Raw genomic sequence first — 27,751 nt, 5'->3', positions numbered from 1 at the left:
CAGTGTTACACAGCGTCCCCTTTCTGAAATAATGCCACAGTTAGTACAACGCATTTTTCCAAACTTCTAATGGACACAAGGGGGCAGCCTTGCTGTTCTTTCTGCCTGAAGGCTGACGACCTGTTCCTGGCGACTAACCACGTGCTCCTCTTCTGAATGCCATGGACTTCTAACAACGCTCAAGAAAATGCCAGCATTCCTTTTAAATAAAATCTTAAAATGCTTTTCATGTGTTCATAGTCATTCTCGGCCTACACTGGCGTTTCCAAGAGCCTTTCACTAGGGAGGAAAGGAACCAACTTCTTGGGATAACTATAAAAATGACTTTCTGTCTTAGGCATAGAGAAGGAGACGTGCCAGAAGATGGAAGAAGACGGGTCCACTGTGCTTGTAAGTTCCTGAATGTGGAGGGCCGGGTGGGGCTCAGATTTCTTTCAGTATTTGTTTTGAAGCCCATGTGAATTTGTTAAATTCTGGTCAGTGTTAGGTGACGAGGATAAAATGTAAATAAGATAGTTTCTTCACTTGAGGAACACGTAGTCTCTGCGGTGTTCTGTAGAGTAGCCCTAGCTGCAGGTAGCTGTTGAGCACACTTGAACTGTAGCTACTCAGAAAAAGAAGAAGCATAGATGTCTCAACTTTTTACATTAACTACATGTTGAGATGATAATATTTCAGATGTATTGGGCTAACTACGGTTTTTATTATTATTGTTGTTATTATTATTTGAGACAGTCTCACTGTTCCCCAGGCTGGAATACAGTGGTGCGATCTTGGCTAACTGCAACCTCCACCTCCTGGGCTCAAGTGATCCTTCCACCACAGCCTCCCAAGTAGCTGGAACTAGAGGTGCGTGCCACCACACCCAGCTAATTTTTGTATTTTTTGTAGAAATGGGGTCTTGCCGTGTTGCCTAGCTGGTCTCAACCTCCTGGGCTCAAGCGATCTGCCCACCTTGGCCTCCCAAAGTATTGGGATTACAGGCATGAGCCCCCGCACCTGGCTGGTTTACTCGGTTCTTTTTTTTTTTTGAGACCAAGCTTCACTCTTGTCGCCCAGGCTGGAGTACAGTGACGCAATCTCGTCTCACTGCAGCCTCCGCCTACTGGGTTCAAACAGTTCTCCCTCAACCTCCTGAGTAGCTGGGATTACAGGCATGCGCCACCACGCATGGCTAATTTTTGTATTATTAGTAGAGACGGGGTTTCACCATGTCGGCCAGGCTGGTCTCAAACTCCTGACCTCAGGTGATCCACCCGTGTTGGCCTCCTGAAGTGCTGGGATTACAGGCATGAGCCACTGCGCCCCGCCCGTTTACTCAGTTCTTAAAATTTTAACTTCCTGATTCCCAACTGATTCATCCATAAAATGAGTGGCACCCATCTGCCTCATCAAAATGGTTGTAAGGATAAGATAAAATGATAACGTGAAAGATTTAAGCTGTAAAGTGCTAGAATACACTAGTGGTGTGCTAGAATACACTGTTGTATTAGAATACACTGGTGTGGTGTTGATAGGAAACACGTGGAAAAAAGTGAAAAAGAAGAGAGTGAAAAGAAAAATGGCAAACTGTCTCTGAAGGCAGCTGGTGAGGAACATATCATATGCTGTGACCTTTTAAAAGCAACTCCATTTGAACTTCCCAACATAAATTAACTCCTACTTCTTTAGAACACTGAATAAACATTGTATAAAGAAATTTCACCATGCAAAACATTGAATGAAAAAATCATCTATTTAATCCAGCATTCACTTTTTAAGTTTCTCCGTGTTGCTCTGAAGTTCATTCCTATGCGGTCTTGTGCCCAGCAGTAGGTGGTGGCTGGACTGAGGCCAGAGTACAATCAGTGGTAGGAGTCAGTCTCTCCTTGCTTTTCAGCTGTTGTTCCACAGCATTTTTCATATAAGAAATTAACTTTTCTTTTTAAGTTTTAAATTTTTTAAAAGGTGAGTTCATTGGACTTTTTCGGGCATGTCTCTGTTAGAGTACGGCAGGGGCTGGTACTGCTCGGTTGTGATCGAGGACAAATGAGCACAGTCAGCACACTGCCACAGATTAGTGGTGCGAATTCTCCTGCTGCGAGGACACAGCCACGGGAATCTGTGGCATCTGTGCTCACTGTAAATTTGCAACCAGGAGTACATTGAGTTCTGTTGTCTACTGGTCTTCATTGGTCCTCAATTGTGAACGTTTTGAGGGACTGGGAGAAGCATTGGCAAACATGAAATGAAGCCCTTTTGGAAGGATATGATTGATTGATTTAGCATCTTCATTAAAGACATACTAGATGGCCCAGGCCTAAAAGAGATCTTCTGGCCAATTCTCTGTGATGGTAGGTTCTATAACAAGCTTGTCCAGCTTGCTTAATTTTGTTGTTGTTGTTGTTGTTGTTCTGATTGGTTTTGTTTTAGGCTTTTAGCAGCCTGAAGCCATGGTTTTTAGTTTCTGTCTCTAGTGATAAGCGGAAAAGAGGGATGAGGAAGGGGCTTTACTGCCCCAACCAGAAACAGAAACTAAACCCATGACTGCATTCTCTTCCTTGGACACCCCTGTGAGATGTTCTGCACTTTTTGAGAAGCAACCTAAAGGACTAAGGAATATAAAAAGTTAAATCCTAGGAGACTGGAAAAGATGGCTAAAGTAGGCAAGGGCATACATTCCTGCCCTTACACCTGTAAGAATTGTTGCATTTTGAGTAGTGAGGCTTATAAATGTGGCCAGGCAGAGAGGAGAGTGACTGGGGAGAGCCGGCAGGCTGAAGAGCCCACTCACCTGGAGACATCAAACACCATCTAAGGTTTGATCTCCCACCTCCTGCTCAGGATGCTGCCTCTTCTGGACCCCACATGTGTTAGCATTGAGTTGTTAAGCAGACAGACTGAATTCTTTTACCCCCTTAACAAATGAATGAGATGCTGAACTCTGTAATAGACGTTGATGTTTTCCTGGCTATGAAGATTTTTAGGGGGCTTATTTCCCAAATTCTCACGAACCTGGTAGCCATGGAAAGCACCGAGCGTCTGTTTCCTAAAGTTGACTCAACCTCGTGGCTTAAACTAAGAACTCACAAGAGACTGACCCATGAAATGTTATTAATTTAGAATCGGAAGTGTAACAGTGAGGTGAATCAAGTCTCAACCTGACCTCCTGTATTACCTCCCTTTAAGCAAGTAACAGTTTCTTGATAAGAAACAAGGCACAGGAAGTTAATGAGATGATTCAGATGTCCAGGTGTGTATCAGCTATCTGCTGCTGTATAACACATTACTCCAACACTTAAAGCAAGTGTTTATTATCTCATTGTTTCTGTGGGTCAGGAATCTTGGGCAGCTTTGCTGGGTGCTTCTGACTCAGGGTCTATTGCAGGCTGCAGTCAAGGTGTTGACCCAGGCTGCAGTCATATCCAGGCTTGACTTTTAGGGAGGATCTGGGAGGATCTGCTTCCAAGCTCACTCACGTGGTTGTTAGCTAGTCTTGGGTCCCCACTGGCTGTCGGCAGAGACATCGGCTCCTTGCCACATGGGCCTTTCCCTGTAGCTTCTCAAAACATAGAAGTCAGTTTGTTCAGAACCTAACCTCAGAAGTGATATCCATGACATTTGCCATATTCTAATGAGTCACTAGGTCCAGCCTACACTTGAAGAGATTACAGAGGGAGAGCATTAGTACTGGAGGTAGGGGTTATTGGGGGGCATTTTAGAGGCTGCCCACTGCAAGTGCCTTCTGGTTCTAGTGGTAGATCTATCCCAAAAGAGAAAAGAGAGGTTTTGTGGGGACCTTGGACTTCTGTTGGCATGGTGGGCTGCCCTCCCCCAAATGCTGCTGGAACATGGGCACTGCCGGCTTGTGGCTTTTGTATTTTGCTTTTCTGTGGCTTGAGACAGGTTTCTGTTTTGGGCCCATGGCTGAGATCTGTGAAGCCGCATGCTAAAATTCTGTTTCTGAGCATTTTCTAGAGAGAGGGTAAAACTATATAATGACTCTGAAAAATTTAAAAGCCACTGGTCTATGTTCACCTTGGACTTTCTGTTTAGTGTTGATTCACACAAGATGTAACTGATTGATTATAATCAATAACTAATTGATTAGTTATCCCACATTTAAGATTAAGATTATTCCAGGTCATTTTGGCATTTTGGATGTTCCCAAAGTATTAGATGACTCGTTTATATAAAAAGTTTACTTCCATAGGTGGGAGGAATAGCCGCCAAAAACGTCTTTTAGGAAGGAAAATAGTAGTACAAAGTCCGTGTTCTCATGAAAAAAAAGAAGTTTGCCAGTGTTTTGCTGTGGAACCTGAGTTTATGACAGAAGCGAGCAAGCACCTCAGAGAGTGAAGTGCTGCCAGAAGGGAGTGGAAGGCTTAGTAGCAAGGAGGTATCAACGCACAGGCATGGACCTTGACTTAAGTATGGCCGTTTTGCATATGGGCAACCGTGGCACACACCCAGCAGGCGGGGTTACCGCAGGAGGTCTCCGCAGAGCAGTGGAAGTTCAGGATGATCCTGAATCATCCGTGTGAAAGGGTGGGGGTGAGAGTTCAAAGAGTTCAAATATTTTTGCTATTTCTGCCTCCTTAGGCCTGAAAGTTAGTATTTTAGAAACATTTCCATCTGCAGTGGCTAAATAAAAATACATACAAAGCATCGATATGTAACAGGAGCAGCTGTCACTTGTTTTTGTTTTTTCTTTTTTAAAAAAAGAAAATTCCATTTACATGGAGCTTATCTCCAGAAACTTAATCATGGGTGTGTTTCTCTGTCATCCATGTGGTTCTTTGGTGGCTGACCACTATTAATAAGCACACTTTCTCCCTTTTAGATCAGACTAAAATTTCTCTAGGTTATCTTTTCAACAGAAGCTAAGACCACTCTGAGAGTCATTATAACAGTTTTTCTTTAGTTAGTTCCATAATTAGATTTGATTTGCTCCCCCCCGCCCACTGAATTTTCTTTAAACATGGTTTTAAAGGGTGTGATCAATTTAATAATGAGGAAGTTGTTGAAGGATGTCTGGGGTTAAGAAGCTGAAAGCTGATGTATTCAATCCCTTTCCCCACAGGGGCTGCTGGAGTCCTCTGCAGAGAAGGCTGCTGTGTCAGTGTCCTGTGGAGGTGAGAGCCCCCTGGATGGGATCTGCCTCAGCGAATCAGACAAGACAGCCGTGCTCACCTTAATAAGAGAAGAGGTAAAAGCTCTCCTATTTGGTCTGCTTATCACTCCATTTCTTTGTAAGGCCCATGTACCAGCAGGTAGATTGCATCTCTGCTGGCTCAAGTTATCCCAGGCTGGAAGTTCTTATTACCTGCAGCTTGTTTAGGTCGTAAAAAGGGCCCCCTATGGCAATGGTGCTGGAGTCCTGACATTCTGGTCTCCAGGGTAAAATGTTGACAATCTGAAATATTCTTAAGAATTTTGTACCCTTCTTTATCTTTCAGTCCTGACATTTAAAATATCTAATTTTGCCAGCTTTGCTCACATGTGTAACAAAATCAGTGCTTTTATTTTACGGAGGATATATGCTCATGCCTAAACATTTGTAATTTTTTTGCAGTAATACACAGTTGTTTCCTACTTTCATTCATTCTTTAAACAGTTCAACTCTCCGATTCCTGTATTGTGTTTCTTTAACAGCCTTTGTTCAAAATAGAACACTGCTAGGCCTTTCCTGGTTATCTGAAAAATATGAAAGACAATGTTGTGTACCATTGATCAGTTACCCACCCTCTCCTGTCCTATTTCTATGCTGTATTTTGTGTGTTTGGTTTGTGTGTTTCTTGACAATTCCACCTGTTCTTAAAGGACTGTGTGGTAATTTTATTTTTGTAGTTTTTAGTTATATAGTTTTTTTTAGTTTTAATTTTTATAGTATGCTGAAAGTGGTTAAGCACCTCAGCTGTAGGTCTTTTACAGCTTTATAAAATAGCATCAAGTTGGTAATGAGGGATGTCAGCTAGTCCTGTTTTCAAAACTTGGGAGCAGTGGTAAGAAGACCCACCAAAATCTTTTTTTTTTTTTGAGACAAAATCTTGGCACAGTAGCTCACACCTGTAATCTCAGCGCTTTGGGAGGCCAAGGCAGACAGATCACCTGAGTTCGGGAATTCGAGACTAGACTGACCAATATGGAGAAACCCTGTCTCTACTAAAAAAATATGAAATTAGCTGGGCGTGGTAGTACATGCCTGTAATCCCAGCTACTCGGGAGGCTGAGGCAGGAGAATCGCTTGAACCCGGGAGACAGAGGTGGTGGTGAGCCGAGATTGCGCCATTGCACTCCAACCTGGGCAACAAGAGCGAAACTCCATCTCAGAAAAATAAAAATAAAATAAAAGACAAGATCTCACTCTGTCACCCGGGTTGGAGTACAGTGGCACTAGCTCATTGCATCCTCGAACTCCTAGGGTCAAGCGATCCTCCTGCCTCAGCCGCCTGAGTGGCTGGGACTGCAAGCATGTGCCACTGTGCCTGGCCAAAATCTTGTAAATGAGAAAAATGACTTGATCTTTTTCCTGGGAGTTAAACTATGAGATCACCACCTAATGGATCAAAGTAAAGAGATGCCTGATTACCTGAAGAACACAGGATGCATCCTTCTATGTTCTTGAGATCCTAATAAATATAACGAAACTACCAATTAGGAAGAGAGAGGCACGGCCAGGGAAGTACAGTAAGTGGAGCGCCATGGCTGCCCGTGCAAGCCCTGCCCAGGGCAAATGGAGTTTGAGGCAATTAATTTAGAGTATTTCCTTCCAGTTAGCAAGAGCATCCCAAATATGAGCCTAGGTTCCAGGCTAACTAGCAAGACTCTACCGATGGTGCCAGATGCTATAGCTAGATGTAGCCAGCTCATCTGAGCCGCCTCCTCCTGACTCCGTTTTTATGAAGCTGTCAAAAATCTCTATAAAATGATAATGTGTTACTCATGCCAACTTCCAATGCTCTCATTTTGTGGCAGTTTCATTCTCTGGTGGCCTGGCATCAACCGTGATTACATGGCCTTAGAGTGAGTACCTGCCAGTCAGATGGCTCTGTTCTTGGTGTCTGTCCCAGTCAGGGCCTGGCCCTGCAGAGCTGAGAGCTAGACCCTGGACCAAGGTAAAGTTCACAGACGCTGTAAATACCACTTGGAATTTCTGGGAGATGTTCTACTCATCTTTATTCCCGTGGTTACATCCCAGCATCCTGTGTGGCTTAGAGTACACTTTTCCAAATGTTTACAAACATGAAATATTGAGGTTTATATTTCTAATATAGATTGAGTATCTTGGGTTAGACGTGGTTGTGTGCTATTTCAGTTCCCATTCTCAAATGCAAATTGTAATAGATTGGGTAAAACTAAGCTTTATTATACTTCAGATAATCACTAAAGAGATTGAAGCAAATGAATGGAAGAAGAAATATGAAGAGACCCGGCAAGAAGTTTTGGAGATGAGGTTAGACTGGAGGTTTGGGGAGGGGCTGGATACTTTTATGCACTGTTAGATTTGATACAGATGAAGTGATGACAGTGTTTGCTTGCCACAGAACCAAGTGTTGAGAGCTTGAAGGCTTTGCTGTTTGCATCTTGCTTTGTGATTGAGAATGTTATTTCAGGAGTTACTGCTAACCAGTTATTATATTCAAATACTGTAGTTTATCTTGTGTTGTCCAGAGCATAACATGTAAACAGAACCCACATAATTCTTATCTTCTTAGAAGAACTGACAGAAATTTGTATCAAAATATCCATTTAGAATACAGAAAAATAAGACTTATCCAATGATAGAGACATTGGAATTCATAATACTACCCTTTTTTTTTTTTTTTTTTTTTTTTTTTGAGGCAGGGCCTCACTCTGTCATCCAGGCTGGAGTGCAGTGGTGTGATCATGGCTCACTGCAGCCTCAGCCTCTTGGAATCAACTGATCCTCTCACCTCTGCCTCCCAAGTAGCTGGGACCACAGGCATGCGCCACCATGCCTGTGTAATTTTTTTTAGAGATGAGGTCTCACTCTGTTGCCCAGGCTGATTTCTAACTCCTGAGCTCAAGCAATGCACCTGCCTCAGCCTCCCAAAGTGCTGGGATTACAGGCATGAGCCACGGCACCTGGTCCGTAATACTTTTAAAAAATTAATTATGCATGAGAGTTTCAAATTACGTAACCACCAAATAGATGGTAGAAAGCTTGTTAACAAGAAACAAAATTGATTGACGTGAAATTAAAATCTTTTTATTTTTCCTCACTTTTAGAAAAGAGAGTTATGAGCCATGAAATGACTAAAGATGAAATCAAAGTAGAGAAGAAAAGGCATAAATAATTCACACACTGTGTGGTCAACACTTGAATGATTAAAAAACATTTTAAATATATCCCTCTAATTTGTTGCTCTTGTATTATTTGTCTTTTAAGCATTTCCTGGGTGTAAGGCCCTTTGCTGGGCTTGATGGAAAGGAAGGGACATTCCTGCTCTGAGAGAGTGGTAGCCATACATAATAACCAACTTGGATATGACGTCAAAAGTAATGGGGGCACCACTATGGAGGGCAGGGGAGGACGTGATGTGGCTCACAGAGCACCCAGCACTGGACTGGGTCAGAAGGACATTGTCACTCTTCACTAGAAGAAAGGTTAACCCAAGAGGATGATCTTTAAAGTCTTCGAATAAGTGAAATACTTTTGGAATTAGGTCACAAAATAAAACTTGTAACTGAATCAGAGGTAGTGTCTGAAAGGGTGGATTGAGGTCAGGAAAGCCTAAGGTCAGATCGCATCTCTCAGGAAGAGCCCAGAAGAATATCTTTAACTTAGTTTGTAAAAGATTGACTCGTCTAAGCAAAATGAATCTATTTCCTTGCGGTATTCAAATAGGTGCAAAGAGAAAGGGAAGGCAGTTGTTTCTATAAGTAAAATGTAAGTTTGACTAAACATAAAATCTTAACAGAAGATTTTTTGATCTTAAATCTTCTGTTAAAATCTTAACAGAAGATTTTTTTCTTAACCTTTTTTGAACCTTAAGAAACCTTATATAATGTAAAAAAAAAAAAAAAAGAGAGAGAGATAACAAGAGCCCCAAAGCAGATAAATGGATTACATAAATTGGTGGTATACGTTAATGTGCTTAATTGTTTGGGGCAGCATTTCTCCAACTTTCATTGTCTGAAAATCTTCCTCTGGTAATAAGTTCTTTTTTTCTCATTTAGGAAAATTGTAGCTGAATATGAAAAGACTATTGCTCAAATGATTGGTAAGGAGAACATTTTGTTTTACGAGGGTATGAGCCATAGGATCTGTCTTAGTCTATTCAGCCTGGTATAACAAAATACTGTAAGCTAGGTAGCTTATAAACAGCAAACATTTTTCATAGCTCTGGAGACAGGAAAGTTCAAGGTGCCCACAGATGAGATGTCTGGGGAGGGCCCATTCCTCATAGAAGGGGCTGGCTAGCTTTCTGGGGTCTCTTTTATAAGGACACTAATCCTGACATGATCGCCTCCCAAAATTCCCTTCCATGCCCACTCTCACCCTGAACATACTCACACACTGGGAATTAGGTTTCAATACATAATTCCCAGGGGTAGCATAAACCATAGCCGGATGCCTGGATGATTTTCAGACCATGTCACAAACTTTTGTCTGTCTGTCACTTAGATACAGTCGTCTCATTATTCGTGGGAGGTATGTTCTGTAAAGTTGCCACAAACACTGAATTAGTGAATACTAAACACTGCTCCTGGCCAGGCGTGGTGGCTCACACCTGTAATCCCAGCACTTTGGGAGGCCGAGATGGGTGGATCACCTGAGGTTGAGAGTTCGAAACCAGCCTGACCAACATGGAGAAACCCCATCTCTACTAATAATACAAAATTAGCTGGACGTGGTGGCGCATGCCTGTAATCCCAGCTACTCGGGAGGCTGAGGCAGGAGAATCACTTGAACCTGGGAGGCGGAGGTTGTGGTGAGCAGAGATCGTGCCATTGCACTCCAGCCTGGGCAACAAGAGCAAAACTCCATGTCAAAAAATAAGTAAATAAACACTGCTCCTAGGGGAAAGACAGAGTTAGATTCCTGCATCTGGCCACAACATTTTCATTGACTGATTGGTATATAACCTTGTCTTATGTGTGTTCCTGTTTAAAGACACCTTATTTAATATATATGGTTGATTCATTAACATTGAGGTCACAGTGGGCGGCACTTTGGCTCATATCTGAACACAGCTTCTGTAATGTATGTATTTTAAGGAGCCTCACTGTCTTCTTGTGCTTAGTATCACTAGACAGCACTGTAGCACTGCCCTTGGAGGCCACTCAGAACAGTGAGGTCTCCAGCAAAAGAACACAAATGCAACAAACGTGGCCCAAATAGACCACAAGAAGAACACTTGTTTATGGAATGAATCAAGAAGGCAGAGTATTGCTTTGTTCACTGTCAGCTGAGAGCGTGCATATCAGGTGACTAACGCATTTTTGCCACTCTGCACACATCCACAAATGACTATTGTAAGTCCAGGAGGATAGATTTGAGGATGACAAATTTTAGCAAGTAGGCGAATTGGGAAATATGTACTTGGTGAATAATGAGGGTCAACTGTAGTTAGGTTCATTTTAGAGGATGGCAGGCCTTGAATTCTGTGACTGTTGGTGGCCTGGTCACATCACTAACACCCGCTGGGAGCATCCTGTATTTTGGTGCAGGGTTCTTACTCTAGTGCAGGTTGTAATTTCTCTGCATCAGACCCAGTGGTGCCTTTACAAAACAACAAGATTGAGCCTCCTGCATTGAATTTAGAGTCTCTTCTCATCCATATCGTAAGGATCGACTCCCTAAACCAAAGTCTGGCCTTTCTCCACTAAATTACCGAAATGATACTTTCTACTGTCCACATCACCTAATACCTTCCCAGCTCCGGGCCTTACCACAGCTGTTCTTCTCTATAGAATATTCTCCTCCCAGGTAGCTGTATGGTTCACACCCTCATTTCTGTCCGGTCTCTGCTCAAATCTCTCCTCTGAGAGCGGGTACTTTCTGTACAGTAACAGCCCCCTCCTCACCCCCGTTCCCCCTTACCCTGCCTTGTTTTTTCCCCATCGCTTGTCACCACGCATCTCCCCCAACTACAATGTAAGCCGTGAGAGCAGGAACTTGGTCACATCCCCGGCTGTATCCCTATCACCGAGAACACTGCTTGGCTTCTAGGGAGTCTCTATTTGTTGAATAAATATGTCGTTCGTTTTGACTTGTGATTCCCAGAAGATGAACAAAGGACAAGTATGACCTCTCAGAAAAGCTTCCAGCAACTGACCATGGAGAAGGAACAGGCCCTGGCCGACCTTAACTCTGTGGAAAGGTCCCTTTCTGATCTCTTCAGGAGATACGAGAACCTGAAAGGCGTTCTGGAAGGGTTCAAGAAGGTAGAGTGTTTTTTCCCTCTGTTCCGGGTATATTTCCAATAGTGTATTTCCTTGGTAACTGGTCATCAAATACATATGCCAGAGGTTGTGGGTATCCTTCTAAATAGGAGCTCAGGACCTACTGGCCTTGTATCCTCTATTCCAGTGAAGCTGGATTTTTCCACATTTTTCCTTCTTTGGTTGTTCAGGCATCTGGCCCAATGGGTGGCCATGTCTTGGCCATTCCTCTCCTGTGTCAAGCCAATAAACCCCAGGCTGTGGCGTAGACTGCAAGAGCTATTAATTGAACCCTCAGACCTCAGGTGAATTCTAGAAATGTTCTTTCTGATAATTCACCATTTCAGTTTTCGTAAAAGGGATTAGAAGGAATTCCATGTCACTGAAAAATTCAAGCTGCATATTCTAGAAGAATTAAGTATAATATTTCAAATTTAGATATAAATGGGCCTGTTGATTTAATTTAGCTTTACCATATCAACCAGACACAATTATAGCAAGGAAATGTCTTTATTTTCATATTAAAATAAAAATGAAACTGGCCAGTTTATCAAATATGGAAGTCAAATTGCCATTCAGTTTTGAATAACTGCCTTCCTAAAGTAGGCATATTGGTATAACTGACCCTTACTGTATGATATTGAAAATTAACACATGAAGACATTATGTAGAATTTCCTCAATGAGAATTACATGTGGCTATTTCAAATTACTGCAGAGTATGAATAAAAGGCAGATATCTGAGTTAATTCGATTTTTCCATTCTTTAAAAAACGAAAACTCTGATACATGGTAGATTAGAAGAAACAAAATGGCCTGTTTAGTTTCAATTTTTGCTTTGGAACAGAATGAAGAAGCCTTGAAGAAATGTGCTCAGGATTACTTAGCCAGAGTTAAACAAGAGGAGCAGCGATACCAGGCCCTGAAAATCCACGCAGAAGAAAAACTGGACAAGTAAGAACTTGTAAATTTTGAATTTCACTCTTCATGATGTTGTGGGAAGATTGACAGAGGAAAAAAAAATTCACTGTTTTGCAACTCCAGGTTGTATTTGTATGTGTTTATTTCACTTTTTAAACCCCTTTCCCATTGTTAAAACGTTAAAAAGTAAGAAAAGGTATATCCGCTCCTGCCTCCTTCCACTGGATTCCCATCTTTCTCTATGCCAGGTAATCACTGTTGTTAGTTTCTGTTTTTTCTTCCCATTAAAATTTTTTTCTCCTTTTTTATATGATTATAGCATACTTTGCTGTTTTTGCTTAGCAATATAATTTTGAGAATCTTTCCCTGTCAGTGCAAGAAGAGCTTCCTCTTTTTTTTTCTAATGGTATTCCATTGTTGGAATGTATCATTTATTTAACAGTCCCCTCCTGTTAGCCATTAAAGTTAATTCAAATGTCTTGCTGCCACAGACAGTGCTGTAGTAAGTGACCTGGTAGGTGATGGTTTTGCATGCCTGTGAGTTATCTTTATGATCTGTATGTTAGAAAAGGAATTGCTAGACCAAAGCATATATGAATTTATAATTGTAAGTGTTGTTAGATTGGCCCCATTAGACTTTTATCATTTTATAGCCTTATATAATACATGAGAGCATCTCTTTTTTCTGCAGCTATGCCAACAGATCAACGTTTTTGTTTTCTGCAAATCAAATAGGTGAAAATGATATTTCAACATAGGTATTTGGTTTTGGCAAGCAACAGAGCAGTCATTTATTTATTTATTTATTTAATTTTTATTTTTTTGAGACGGAGTTTCGCTCTGTCACCCAGGCTGGAGTGGAGCAGTGTGATCTAGGCTCACTGCAACCTCCGTCTCCCGGGTTCAAGCAATCCTGCCTCAGCCTCCCAAGTAGCTGGGATTACAGGCACACGCCACCACACCCAGCTAATTTTTTGTATTTTTAGTAGAGACAGGGTTTCACCATGTTGGCCAGGCTGGCGTGGAACTCCTGACCTCAAGTGATCCGCCTGCCTCAGCTTCCCAAAGTGCTGGGATTACAGGTGTGAGCCACTGCGCCCAGCCCCAGAGCATTTATTTTAATGTAATTTTGATTTGCATTTATCTTATGAATGAAATTGAATATATTTCAGCATTTATTAATATATTTGCTTTACTATGAATTACTCTATTCTTTGCCCATTTTCCTATTGTCAGTTTATATATTTTATATATTAGGGACACCAACCCTTTGTGATAAGAATTTTGAATAATTTTTCAAGTTTATCATTTGTCTTTTGCCTCTGCCTGTGGTGTTTTTTGATATTCAGAAATTTACTTTTATGTGCTGAAATGTATTAGTCATTTCTTTTACAGCGTCTGGATTCCTTGTCATAGTAACAAGTATCTTCCCCATGCTGGATAGAAAATATTCTACCATGTTTTACTTACACATTTTGGCTTAGTTTTTTTAATCCTTAAATCTAATGCATTTGGAGTTTATCCTGGGGAGTGTTATCCAACTTGATTTTTTGTTTTTTTTGGGACAGAGTCTCACTCTGTCACCCATGCTGGAGTGCAGTGGCACAATGTCAGCTCACTGCAACCTCCACCTCCTGGGTTCAAGCGATTCTTCTGCTTCAGCCTTCCGAGGAGCTGGAATTGCAGGCACCCGCCACCATGCCCAGCTAATTTTTGTATTTTTAGTAGAGACGGGGTTTTGCCATGTTGGGCAGGCTGGTCTCGAACTTCTGACCTCAAGTGATCCACCCGCCTTGGTCTCCCCAAGTGCTGGGGTTACAGGCATGAACCACTGCACCTGGCCTCCAACTTGACTTTTTAACTAAAAGGTAATACATACTTCTACATTTTGATGCCTAAATTTCTATTTGTAGAAACAGAAGTTCCCCTGCCCCCTTCCCACTCCCATAGTACTGTATTAGGTTTCTTGTGTATTCTTCTCCATAGGTTATACAGATCCCTCTATGTATTATACATAGGTTTATTGTATATCCCTCTAGTCTTTTCATTGTGTCTGTATAAATACTATGATTTTGAACTATAAAAAATATTTACAATATTGGAATCACATTAGACAAATTTCCTTTTTCCCTCAATAGCATATCATGGCCATTTTTTCATGTCAGAACATACAGCTGAATCTCATTCTTTTTATTAGGTCATGGAACTCTAGCGTTTCTTTATTGATGGGCACTTAGTTACAAACTTTCTTCCATTGAAGGTAACACTACAGCGAACGTCCTGTGCACTCATCATTGTGCCAGGTGGAAGTATTTCTGTGAATACATAACTGAAAGTGGGATTGCTGCGTTGGAGGGCGTGTACACTTTAAGTTGTCCTGGTGACTACCGCATTGCCTGCCACAGGGCAGCGCCAGTTTCCAACCGCCCATTGGCACATGAGCCTGCCTGTCTCCTTGTATCTTGGCCCACACAGGACTATCCTTGTTAATTTTTGCCAATTCAATCAATTTTCAAAGCTTATCATTTTAATTTACATGCCTCTGATTACTAATGAGGCTTTAGCATCCTTTCATCAGTTTACTGGCTGTTCATCAACTGACATTTATGGTTTTTAAGAATGTCTTTCACTTCTCATTAATAAACTCATTCCCTGTAGGCCTGTGTCTCACAGATGTCAGTGGTTAGTATCCTGACTCTAGCTGTGATTGTCTCCAAAATTATCCAGTCCGCTTTTGTACTGGGCTATAAAAAAAAAAAAAATCTAAGACTGTTGTAGAAACCATTTGCTGTGAGATACAAATTTTGAAGTTGTAAATTGAATTTTTATAAATTAAAATGGGATTATTTAGGTCACCGATTTTTGTGTTTTCTTTTATCATGCAGTCAATTCTTTGGGGGCTGTGCCTCCCAGATGTCAGTGGTTAGTATCCTGGCTTTGACTAGTGGCTAATCATGTGCTTTTTGTCTCTTTATTCCACCCAAACACCATAAACAGAGCCAATGAGGAGATTGCGCAGGTTCGAACAAAAGCGAAGGCTGAGAGTGCAGCTCTCCATGCTGGACTCCGGAAAGAGCAGATGAAGGTGGAGTCCCTGGAAAGGGCCCTACAGCAGAAGGTACAGAAAGGGGCCTGATCTGGGTGGCCACAGAGACGTTTGGTTTTCCTCCTCAGCAGTGACTCGCTTATGACAGATGTGGGTGAAAGAGGCCTTGGCTTTCTGCTCAGACACTTCAGTCCATCTCCTTTCTGAACTGATCCAGGTGGAAACAAACAAGTCAAACCATTAAATTTACAAGCACATCATGCGGAAATCATCCCTAGGCAGGGTGCAGAGAGGAAGTTGCATTTTAACTGAAGTTCAGAACACCTTCCTAGTTGGGGTCTTGAGACTGCCTTTCTTTCTTTCTTTTTGTTTTTATGCAGTATATTAATATGAAGCCATCTCCCCCTTCATTGCTTTAGATCAGTGGTTTGCAGTTGGGGGCAGTTTTGCCCTCCAGGGGGTGTTAGGTGTTAGGTAATGTGTGGAGATATATTTGTTTGGTTGTCACCACTGGGAGATGCTATTGGTATAAAGTGCAGGAGGCCAGGGATGCTGTTAAACATCCTGCAATGCACAGGACAGCCCCTGACAACCCACTTATCCATCCTAAAACATCAGCAGTGCTGCTTTGAGAAACTGCTATAGATCAGTGAAAACCAGGACTAGCAACAATCCCTGTTTCTCACTAAGCAATTTTTAGCTTTCCATTTTCATATGTCTCCGGTGTATTTTCCTTACTGCGTTTCCAATTATGTACTCATACCTGTGCCATCCATTCATCAAGAGCAGGAGTTTTTATCACAGGGTCTGATAGCCCCTAGAATGGTGCTCCGTAGGAGATTCAGACTCCAGCATCCCTGGAGATGCTAATGGATTGAGTGAGACCCAGATACTTATGTTTTTGACAAGTACCCCAGATAATTCCTCTGATAACAAGAGAATTGGGGAACTAAGAGATTCATGGACAAGTTTCAGAGGGCTGGTGACTGTCTTCACCCTTTACTCAATTTAAGCATGATTTTATGAGTACATTGTTTTTGAGATGTGTAGCCTTTTTTTCTTTAAAGCATCTCTGATGTAGAAAAGTTAAAAATCACTGAATTGGGATGTCTAGGGTAGGGTATATCCAGACTTGGGACTAGTTAACTCTATTTGCCTTTATTTCAGAATACAAAGTGGCCTGCGTAATTGTGTCTTTTGTCTTTCAGAACCAAGAAATTGAAGAACTGACAAAAATCTGTGATGAGCTGATTGCAAAGCTGGGAAAGGCTGACTGAGACTCCCCCTGTTAGCTCAACAGATCTGCATTTGGCTGCTTCTCTTGTGACCACAATTATCTTGCCTTATCCAGGAATAATCGCCCCTTTGCAGAGAAAAAAAAAAAAAACTTAAAAAAAGCACATGTCTACTGCTGCCTGTCCCGCTTTGCTGCCAATGCAACAGCCCTGGAAGAAACCCTAGAGGGTTGCGTAGTCTAGAAAGGAGTGTGACCTGACAGTGCTGGAGCCTTCCAGTTCCCCATATGAAGGTTCCATTAGGCTGCTGAGTTTGGGTTTGTGATTTCTTTATGTTTAGTTTGTTTTAAAGTCATCTTTACTTTCCCAAATGTGTTAAAATTTGTAGCTCCTCTTTGGGGTCTTCTACACCACCTGTCTGATTTTTTTTTGTGATCTATTTAATCTTTTAATTTTTTAATATCAGTGGTTTTATTTAAGGAGACAATTTGGCCTATTGTTACTTCCAGTTTATAATCAAGAAGGGGCTCTGGGTCCCCTTTTATTACACACACACTCACACACATACATGTATATTTATAGATGCTGCTACTCTTTTCCCTGAAGCATAGTCAAGTAAGAACTTGTCTACAGAAGGACGTATTTCCTTCGATGTGAGACCCTATTTTGAAATAGAGTCCTGACTCAGAACACCAACTTAAGAATTTGGGGGATTAAAGATATGAAGACCACAGTCTTGGGTTTTCATGTCTGCAGAAGACTATTTGCCATGACATTTTGTTACCCTGGTATTTGGACACTCCTCAGCTTTAATGGGTGTGGCCCCTTTAGGGTTAGTCCTCAGACTGATGGTAGTATCTGCTTTCTGCATGAACGGCAATATGGGAGGCCCTCCAAGCTAGGGTTTGGCAAATCTGCCCTAGAGTCATTTACTCTCCTCTGCCTCCATTTGTTGATACAAAATCAACATTTAGTCTTCATTATCTTTTTTTTTTTTTTTTGAGACAGAGTTTTGATCTATTTTAAATATGTGAAGAAAATCTACTTGTAAAAGGCTCAGATCTTAATTAAAAGGTAGCACCGTTACCAATTATAAGGCGAAGAAATGTTTTTTTCCCATTGTTCTTCAGATGTTGAAAAGAAAGCAAAAATTACCTTCTAACTTAAGACAGAATTTTTAACAAAATGAGCAGTAAAAGTCACGTGAACCACTCCAAAAATCAGTGCATTTTGCGTATTTTTAAACAAAGACAGCTTGAATACTGAGAAGAGGAGTGCAAGGAGAAGGTCTGTACTAACAAAGCCAAATTCCTCAAGCTCTTACTGGACTCAGTTCAGAGTGGTGGGCCATTAACCCCAACATGGAATTTTTCCATATAAATCTCAATCAATTCCCTTTCATTTGAATAGGCAAACCCAAATCCATGCAAGTGTTTTAAAGCACTCTCCTCTTAATCTTACACCCTGAAAGTCTTCATGGTGATATGCACTATATTCAGTATATATATGTTTTCCTATTTCTCTTGTAAAACTATTGCATGATCCAACTTCAGCAATGAATTGTGCCTAGTGGAGAACCTCTATAGATCTTAAAAAATGAATTTTTCTTTAGCAGTGTGTTACTCACATGGGTGCAATCTTTAGCCCCAGGGAGGTCAATAATGTCTTTTAAAGCCAGAAGTCACATTTTACCAATATGCATTTATCATAATTGGTGCTTAGGCTGTATTTTCAAGCCTATTGTCTTAACATTTTGTATAAAAAAGAACAACAGAAATTATCTGTCGTTTGAGAAGTGGCTTGACAATCATTTGAGCTTTGAAAGCAGTCGCTTGTGGTGTAATATGAATGCTGTCCTAGTGGTCATAGTACCAAGGGCATGTGTCTCCCCTTGGTCTAACTGATTTCCTCTTTAGTCCTCTACTGCTAAAGAAGTTAATTTTGCATTTTGCAGAAACGTTGATTGCTAAATCTTTTTGCTGCTGTGTTTTGGTGTTTTCATGTTTACTTGTTTTATATTGATCTGTTTTAAGTATGAAAGGCTTATAGTGGCCTCCACTGTAAATCTATAGTCATCTTTTTAAGCTTATTGTGTTTAAGAAAGTAGCTATGTGTTAAACAGAGGTAACGGCAGTCCTTCCCTAGCACACTGGTGGAAGAGAACCCTTAAGAACCTGACCCCAGTGAATGAAGCTGATGCACAGGGAGACAGGGAGCACCAGAGTACCCTCGTTAAGTGATACTTGCCCTGGCCTCTTAGCCATGACCATTACAAGGAAATATCCCCCATTCTAACTTAACAGATGCCGCCTCTCCAAAGAGAATTAAAATGTAGCTTGTACAGATCAAGAGAATATACTGGGCAGAATGAAGTATGTTTGTTTATTTTTCTTTAAAATAAAAAAGGGTTTTGGAACTCCGGAGAGTAAGAATATAGTATAGAGTTTGCCTCAACATGTATGAGGGCCAAATAACATGCTAGCTAGGCAATAATAAACCCTGTTACAGAAGAGAAAAAGAGCCGGGCACAGTGGCTTATTCCCGTAATCCCAACACTGTGGAAGGCCGAGGCAGGAGGTTCGCCTGAGGCCAGGAGTTTGAGACCTACCTAGGCAACATGACGAAACCTTGTCTCTACCAAAAATATAAAAATTAGCTGGGCATGGTGGCACATGCCTGTGGTCCCAGCTACTTGGGAGGCTGAGGTGGGAGGATCACTTGAGCCTGGGAGGTCAAGGCTGCAGTGAACCATGATCATGCCACTGCACTCCATCTTGGGTGACAGCAAGATCTTGTCTCAAAAAAACAAGAAAAAAAAAAAAAGAAAAAACAAACCAGAAGTGAAAAAGGAAAGTAGAAGGCAGCTGTTGGCCTAGATGGTGGTTTGGGAATATTAGGTGATCCTGTTGAGATTCTGGATCCAGAGCAATTTCTTTAGCTTTTGACTTTGCCAAAGTGTAGATAGCCTTTATCCAGCAGTATTTTAATTGGGGAATGCAACATGAGGCCGACTGAACAATTTCCCCCGTGGCTGCCCGGATAGTCACAGTCAAGGTTAGAGGAGTCTCCTTCCAGCCAGTGACCTACCCAAACCTTTTGTTCTATAAAACTGCTCTGGAAATACTGGGAAGCCCAGTTTCTCACGTGGTTTCTAGCTTCTTCGACTCAGCCCAAATTAGGAAGTACAGAAGCACATGATGTTGAAAAACCTAGGATTTGGCAGCCTTCCAGAATGGTATGGAATCTGAGGGAAGATTTATGTTTCGTTTTGGAGGACAGCTCAAGTTGAATTTTCTTTCTAGCCAGTTACCCTTTCAACCTACCCATACTTTGTACAGCTCTCACACAAATACTTAGATATTTATTAGACAGCCCTGAATTCGTTCTAATTATAAACAGGGAGAGTAAACCGCCCCCAAATGTTCCTGGGCTGGGTAAAAGCAGCTGGAGTGAAGCACTCCTTTTCCATAAAGGTAACAAAGGGTTCAGTGGTTACTCTAAGTTCAAAAGGGTTTTTTAAGAGCAAGCATTGGTTAAGTCTGTGTATACTGATTGGAAGTGATTCAGCACATTCTTTTTTAGTGGAGTAAAATTTCTGAAGCCCCCTTTTAACTTCCTTTTGGTTTTTCATTATAACTGGTAGCCATCTCATGAACTGTCTCTGACTGTTGTCTCTGCCGTCATGTGATTGTGAGCTTGCTCTCTGACATGCATTTCTGACTTTATCCTGTTGTTGGGAAGATAGAAACTAGGTTTTGAAAGATTACATGATTCAAGTGAGGGATTTTAAAGTAAAGATGTGTATATCCTGAAGAATCTAAAAGATAACAGATTATTATTATTTGCTTATGAAAGAACAATATAGTCTGGGAATCCCAGAATGTCAAGCCAAAGGTCTAAGAAGTCTTATCTTCTTCAAATATTTTAATAAAGAAGTATTTCAAGGAGATATCTGCCCAGAAAGGTTTGACTGGCCTCCAGATTCCAGTTATTTTTAAAAAGCAATTTACCACTAAATCCTTGAGTCTCCATAGAGTAACAGTAAAGAAACTAATATAACGGACTCTCCTCTCAAAGGATCTCCTCTGGAAGAGGGTATCAGCGGCAGCATTCTCCAGGGAAGACCCATCCCCTAGTGCCAGAGCTTGCATCCTGGAGACTAAAGATTGCACTTTTCGTAGTTTTTCGTCCAAATGCAATCCCATTTCTGTGCCTCTTCGCATGCAGTTAGATTTGGACAAACAAGATTCCTAAGGAATGACTTTATTAACTATAATATGGTTACATCTATTATATAAATATATATATTCTGGTTATAGTTCTAATATGGAGATGTTGCGTGCAATGCTGGCCTGTGGCAGTCTGTGTAATGCTTTAACTTGTATGGAGGAGGCCAGACTCAGAGCTGAGATGTGGCCTGAACCTTCCCTGTATCGATCCTTTAATTTAGAACTCTCAAGATGCCACTTTCTCCCCCTCTGCCTTTTAGTGGTATCTGAAATAGACTCAAAACAGTAATTTCCTGGTCACATCATTAACTGCTAATTCTATATTTATAAAGAATTTTCAGATGGACATATACAAATCTGAACTCAAACCATCCCCAGTCCAGATACAGGGCAGCGTGTAGGTGACCACACCAGAGCCTCAGCCTTGGTCCTTCTCAGCCATCGGGATAGGAACCAGGCATTTCTTTTAAATCTCAGAGGTAGCAGTAAACTTTTCAGTATTGCTGTTAGCAAGTGTGTGTTTGCCAATAGATATCCATTATACTAATGTGCCAAGTAAATGTTCATTGCACATCTGCTTCCACTGTGTCCCCACGGGTGCCATGAAGTGTGTGAGGAACCCCTCATCTGGAGGGATGAGCGCTGCATTGACTACTGCTATCAGGATTGTGTTGTGTGGAATATTCATCTACATAAATTTTATATGCACAGTAATTTCCCTTTTTATATGTCAAGTAACTATTTGTAAAAGTTATACTCACAAATTATTATAATGATTACTAATATATTTTTTCCATGTTTCATTGCCTGAATAAAAACTGTTTACCACTGTTAGATTTGGGAGTGTGTGTGTGTGTATGTGGTGTTGGTACTTTTCCTGGTTATAAGTTATCCCTGAATGTGAAAATTTGTGGCAACCCTGCTTTTATGAGCCCCATATTTCAACCTAAAAATAGGAAAGATCACATTTTCTCTACACTCATTTTATGCATGTGGTTGGGTGTGTAACTAAAAACAAAACAAACTTTGGAATTCGGATACTGCCATGTAGATGTCGTGCCTTTGCATCTGTGCAAACAAAGTTTTTAGCTGGGTGCTTCTTGGTTTTGCTTAGAGACTGGTTGTCTGCCCTGGCATTTTTCAAGTCACCCCAAGCTTTCTGACTCGAAGGACCTGGGGTAAGGCAGAACTATGTAAATAGTGCAGAGCAAAGAGTTGCTGTGTTTTGTTTCTTCTAGGTTCAATGCAGTACCAGGAATAACTTTTTAAATACTAGCTAAGCCAGCTGTCCGCTTTAAAGGGATAGGAGATGGGGCAGGAAATTTTGTGGGTTGTGTTACAGGAAAAGACAAATTAAGAGGGTAGTTAAGGCTTCGTTTTACAACTAGCTGGAGATCCACTTAGGAAAATCAGAGAACTATCACTTTTCTTGCTGTTTGCCACATCTTCAGACAGTGTAGCCTCTACAGTCCTCAAAAGGCATATTTCTCACTCCTGTGCTCCTGAATCACCAGGAGAGAATCTTCTAAAAGTCTGTGATGGAGATTGCCATTTGCAGAATGTGAAACACAGTAGAAATCTGTTTCTGAGAATTACTGAGAAGAATAAGGTGGAAATTAACCTTGCTACTCTCTGACAGGATTGTATTCTTAGATAATTTAAGACCACCAATGTTTTTCATACTTTTACAAATAGGGGATCATGGGGCCTGCTTCATGGAATTTGTTACAGATGAAAATGAATATATGTGAACTTGGTCATGACACAAAATGACTTTCTTGCTGTGGCCAATGGTGAAAGCATGAAAAACCCTGATCTAGCCAACTGAAGTCCTTTCACAATGGAAACAGGCCCAGTGGGAGAAACAATGAAGCCAAGATCCCATGGCTTGTTTGTCAGTAAACATTGTTGCCCTCGCTCAAATGAGGGAAAAAAAATTAATTGCCACTTAGTTCTTTTCAAGCTCTTGAAATCCAAGTCCTAGGTTTGGGTAGTATTTATATCATTTTCCAAGTTTGTAGGCACTTAAGGACCAATGAAAGCCAAATACCTTTTTCTCAACATTAATTAATTCATTCACTCATTTATTTGCAGAGTTTAAAGTGAAACACGAAAAGTTTGAGGGACAGTTAGCCAAAGAAATTGTTTTTACGTTTTATTGAAACAGCATTTAAATATAAATAATAGGGGAATGAAAATGATTCTTCCCGAGAAGAAAGCCATCCCTAGGTTACATTTCTTGATTTTTTTTTTTTTGGGGGGGGAGTCAAGGACATTTATTTCACATTCACACAGCTGTACATTTCTATAAAGAATGTGGGGCTGAAATATTTACAGTCATCTCTTGCCCATGCCCAGGCTGCCTCTCTCTCCTGGCACCCCGTGCCTGGAGACAGCCTGCAGACACAGATGTGCAAACCCAGCTTGGTCTTTCCTGCGCACTCCCTGATGCTCAGGCAGAGCAGCCAGTGGTCCCTGGGACTCCACGAGCCTCGCCCACTCCGTCCTCTGAGGCCGAAGGCACGGCAGGCCACAGGGAATTCGCTGCTCCACTGCAGTGACAGAGGCTGTAGCAGGCAGCAGCCCACACTTGCGGGCCCCGGGCAGTAGCTGCCAGCTTGGGAATGCAGAAGGAAGCAGGGAGGCTGCCACTCGCTCCGGCTGCCCCCCAATTCACATTTCTTGAAAGAAAAAATGTAGTTGTGAGTTGTTGGTTGGTTATTATCTAAGTGAGTTATTGCCTGAGAGTGGAGAGATAGTGGTGCTTACGATCTATGAGATAAATCTAACCCGAACAGGCCTGTATTTTCTGCTGGTTTGTTTGTTTGTTTGTTTGTTTGTTTTTTGAGACGGATTCTCACTCTGCTGCCCAGGCTGAAGTGCAGTGGCATGATTTCAGCTCACTACAACCTTCACCTCCCAGGTTCAAGTGATTCTCCTGCCAAGCCTCCCAAGTAACTAGGATTATAGGCGCATGCCACTATGCCCTGCTAATTTTTGTAGTTTAGCAGAAACGGGGTTTCACTATGTTGGCCAGGCTAGTCTCAAACTCCTAACTTCAGATGATCCACCCGCTTCGGCCTCCCAAATTGCTGGGATTACAGGCGTGAGCCACCGCACCCAGCCCTATTTTCTGCATTTCTGAGAATTAACAAAATGTGCCAAGTTAAGATGTGCAAACTCCTAATCGCAAACATTCAACTGTGAGACATTATATAGACCAAGAAGACTTTTGTTTCAGACATCAAAAATGACGGCACAATTAGCTAATTGGGTGCATTCAGGCATAATCACAATATTTTACTAAAATATTAAGGAGTCCAGACAGCGTCTCTTGGATGTGCGATGATGAACGTACCTTCTATTTCACTGTAAGACTGGCACTCTAATTTGTCTTTTATGTAGTCCGTACTTTTCCAGATACATGTTTTTTTCTTTCTCCCTTTCAGTTGACTTGTATAACATCATGAATTTTCAGCACAAATGCCATGTGTAAAATGTGATTCAGTTAAGCATGGTGATTCACGCCTGTAATCCCGGCACTCTGGGAGGCTGAGGAGGGTGGTGGATTGCTTGAGCTCAGGATTTTGAGACCAGCCTCTAACATGGCAAAAACCTGTCTCTACAAAACACACAAAAATTAGCCGGGCATGGTGGTGCACACCTGTAGTCCCAGCTACTAGGGAGGCTGAGGTGGGAGGATTGCCTGAGCCAGAGGTCGAGGCTCCAGTGAGCCGTGATTGCGCTCCTGCACTCCAGCCTGGGTGCCAGAGCAAGACCCTATCTCAAAAAAAATTTTTTTTACATTAAAAATTTTTTAAATAAGCAAAATATGATTTTACTTCCTACGTCAACTTTCAGTGCAAATGAGTATGAGTGGTCACAGGAGGGTTCCATTCCCAAAGGTTTATTCTCTGTGGGGCCATGTCTTTCAAACTGCAGGTCAAAACCCATTTTAGAGGTTATGAATTAGAACAGAAGAGTGAACGCTTGTTGTAAAAGCGAATAGTGAAGGTGTAAGTGCTGTTTCATGAGATTTTATTACACTTACATGATATATATAGGTAATGAGTTGTAATTTTAAACGTCTTGGTTTGGGGGCCTAAAAGTGAAAAAAAAGCAAGTTTAAAAAAGCTTAAAAGCCACTAATTTTAGGTCATGGGGAGACAAGAGTTTTTGGATCAGTCAAGGATTTTATGGGAGTAAAAACAATGATTGCAATCTCCATTTGTTAAAAGTAAGCTACAGAGTTAAAACATTTAGTAACCCACAACCACAGTTTATGGCAACTTGAAGAAGAAATCAAAACTTCAGGACGGGAACATGAAGCTGTGTTCAGAAAACACGACCTAAAAATTCCTTTCTAATCCTCAATTGAGATGGAAAGAAGAAAAGAGAACGTTGGAACGGGAGTACATAAAGAATAAAAACCTGTAGACCTAACAAACCCTCTAGAAAATAACGTCTACTAAAAAATAAGAATAAACGTAAAATTCTTCCTTCCCTCTGCCGTCCCCAACATAAACTCATCCTCCTTGAGGCAGCAGAGGGCGGGCTACTCAGGTTCAGAGACACATTTCTGTTTTGCTGCCACTGCCAAAAACTAACCCGACTCTCAACTGAAAAAATGAAACCTCCTCTGTTAGAAGTAAGAATTCTCCTTGATTACAACTTCTTAGACTTAACTTTCTTTGCACAGTTCAATTCTAAATTACAATTGTTCCTATCAGCTGTAAACAATATCTTTCATTTAAATCTTAACTAGATGTTGGTGTCTGTTCTTCCGATGCCACACTTCAACTGAGTAACTGCAAGGCAATGAATACATATGTATGAAGTAAGTGACCAAGTCATGAGGTTCCACGTATTTTCAGAAATGTGATCAGATTTGAAGTTGAATATGAGGGTTTGAGTTAAGGAAATAAGCTTAAGGAGACAAGATCATTCACCACAATGTCCACAGGCAGAAATCAGATACCAATCAGAGAAGGCCAGAGGTGTGATAAAATAGTTGGTTAATTGGGGCCTGGCACAGTTTCTTATGCCTGGAATCCCAGCACTTTGGGAGGCTAAAGCGGGCGGATCACAAGGTCAAGAGATTGAGACCATACTGGCCAACATGGTGAAACCCCGTCTCTACTAAAAAGACAAAAACTAGCCTGACGTGGTGGCAAATGCCTGTAAACCCAGCTACTCGGGAGGCTGAGGCAGGAGAATCACTTGAACCCAGGAGGCTGAGGTTGCAGTGAGTCGAGATTGCCGCACTGCACTCCAGCCTGGTGACAGAGCAAGACTCCATCTAAAAATATATATATATATATATGTGTGTGTGTGTGTGTGTGTGTATATATGTGTATATATATGTATATATAGTTGGTCAATTGGGATGTTTGTGGAAATTAATTTCTCTAAACATTTAAAAATTATTTTGGAATCATTTTAGATTTGCAGAGAAGTTGCAAAGGTTCTCTAAACTTTCCTTCCTTTCATGGCTAGCTCTCTACTTCCACCCTTTCCTGGTTCTTCCTTTTTTTTTTTTTTTTTTTTGACAGGGTTCTTTCTCTGTCACACAGGCTGGAGTGCAGTGGTACAATTATACCTCGCTGCAGCCTTGACCTCCTGGGCTCAAGTGAGCCTTCTCCCTCACCCTCCTGAGTAACTGGGACTACAGGTGCATGCCATTGCACCTGCCTTTTTTTTTTTTTTTAATTGTAGAGATAGGGCCTTAATATGTTGCCCAGGGTGGTCTTGAACTCCACAGCCTAGCCTGGGCTCAAGTGATCCACTCACCTTGGCCTCCCAAAGTGCTGGGATTACAGGTGTGAGCCGCCACAGTCGGCCTCTGCCTTATTTTGTATCCTGCTGGTGTTTGGATATTAATTGGGCATTTGCCATGTGCTGAGTCCTGGGTAGGCGCTGATGGGAGAAAGCGATCTTTCCCCCTCCACACGTCTCCTTATATAAGCATTATTATGAGGAAAGGCTATGAACTCCTCAGCCCTACTTTAGAAACAAGCATTACTGTGGTTATAGCAAAGTGGTGGTATCATGGATCATCTCTTTTCCAATAAGATATACTTAATATATTTTTAAAGCTGTAAAAGGTCAAATCAATATTTGATAATTTGCCATAGACGAAAACAAGGCCGCTTTCCTTTTCCTCCCTGCATCTTCTGTACAAAGAGCTTGGGTCAAGTTGAGAAGAGCTGGGTTTGAAACCTTGGCCTGTGACCTGGGGCCCTGGGACCGTCACTCATGCTGTGGACCTCTTTCCTCACCAGTATATCTATAAAATACCAGAACTTTGGGCCGGGTACAGTGGCTCACGCCTGTAGTCCCAGCACTTTGGGAGGCCAAGGCAGGTGGATCAGCTGAGGTCAGGAGTGTGAGACCAACCTGGCCAACGTGGTGAAACCCTGTCTCTACTAAAAATACAAAAAGCTGGGTGTGGTGACAGCACCTGTAATCCCAGCTACTTGGGAAGCTGAGGCAGGAGAATCGCTTGAACCTGGGAGGCGGAGGTTGTGGTGAGCTGAGATGGTGCCATTGCACTCCAGCCTGAGCAACAAGAGCAAAACTCCATCTCAGAAAAAAAAAAACAAAAAACAAAAAACAGAACTTTGGACTAACTCTGTGTTCTTAAACTGTATGTATTTAGGTGTTCTAACATTTTATATTTGTCTTTAAAACTTGGAGCTCTCTTCCAACCTCTTCTCGGGTTTCCTTCTTATTCCAGAGACATTCTCCTGACACAGCTGTTCTCCTAGTTTATTTGGTTATAATCCTGCATTGAGAAATGCTACTTTTTATGGAATTCCTATTTGAAAGTCCACTATCTAAATTTGCCTGAGCCCTAAATGAAATCAGATCATAGGCCCCCCCACCAAAAAAATGGAATTATGAACTCCTAAGCAAAAATATAGCTGTACC

At 41.5% G+C, this 27,751-nt stretch overlaps 1 protein-coding gene across 5 annotated transcripts in view; it reads left to right on the top strand.

Annotated features, from left to right (window-relative positions):
• The window catches only part of LOC116268513 (transforming acidic coiled-coil-containing protein 1-like), a 47,393-nt gene extending 25,738 nt beyond the window's left edge, over positions 1-21,655 (top strand). For 4 of the 5 annotated variants that reach the window (XM_031662139.1, XM_031662140.1, XM_021942232.2 and 1 more), the window contains 8 exons: positions 338-390; positions 5,063-5,188; positions 7,359-7,435; positions 9,184-9,227; positions 11,234-11,394; positions 12,238-12,344; positions 15,309-15,429; positions 16,566-20,559. In XM_031662139.1, the coding sequence (XP_031517999.1) occupies positions 338-390; positions 5,063-5,188; positions 7,359-7,435; positions 9,184-9,227; positions 11,234-11,394; positions 12,238-12,344; positions 15,309-15,429; positions 16,566-16,634 (758 nt within the window). In that variant the 3' untranslated portion in view covers positions 16,635-20,559. Of the gene's footprint in view, positions 1-337; positions 391-5,062; positions 5,189-7,358; positions 7,436-9,183; positions 9,228-11,233; positions 11,395-12,237; positions 12,345-15,308; positions 15,430-16,565 lie in introns of all 5 variants that reach the window. The other variant, XM_031662137.1, reaches the window with a different exon arrangement.
• The last annotated feature ends 6,096 nt before the right edge of the window (positions 21,656-27,751 follow it).

This window comes from Papio anubis, unplaced genomic scaffold (assembly GCF_008728515.1).
Source record: "Papio anubis isolate 15944 unplaced genomic scaffold, Panubis1.0 scaffold427, whole genome shotgun sequence".
In the NCBI taxonomy this organism is placed as follows: domain Eukaryota; kingdom Metazoa; phylum Chordata; class Mammalia; order Primates; family Cercopithecidae; genus Papio; species Papio anubis.
The sequence above is the reverse complement of the archived record's forward strand: the minus strand, read 5'-3'. Positions and strand labels throughout refer to the sequence as shown.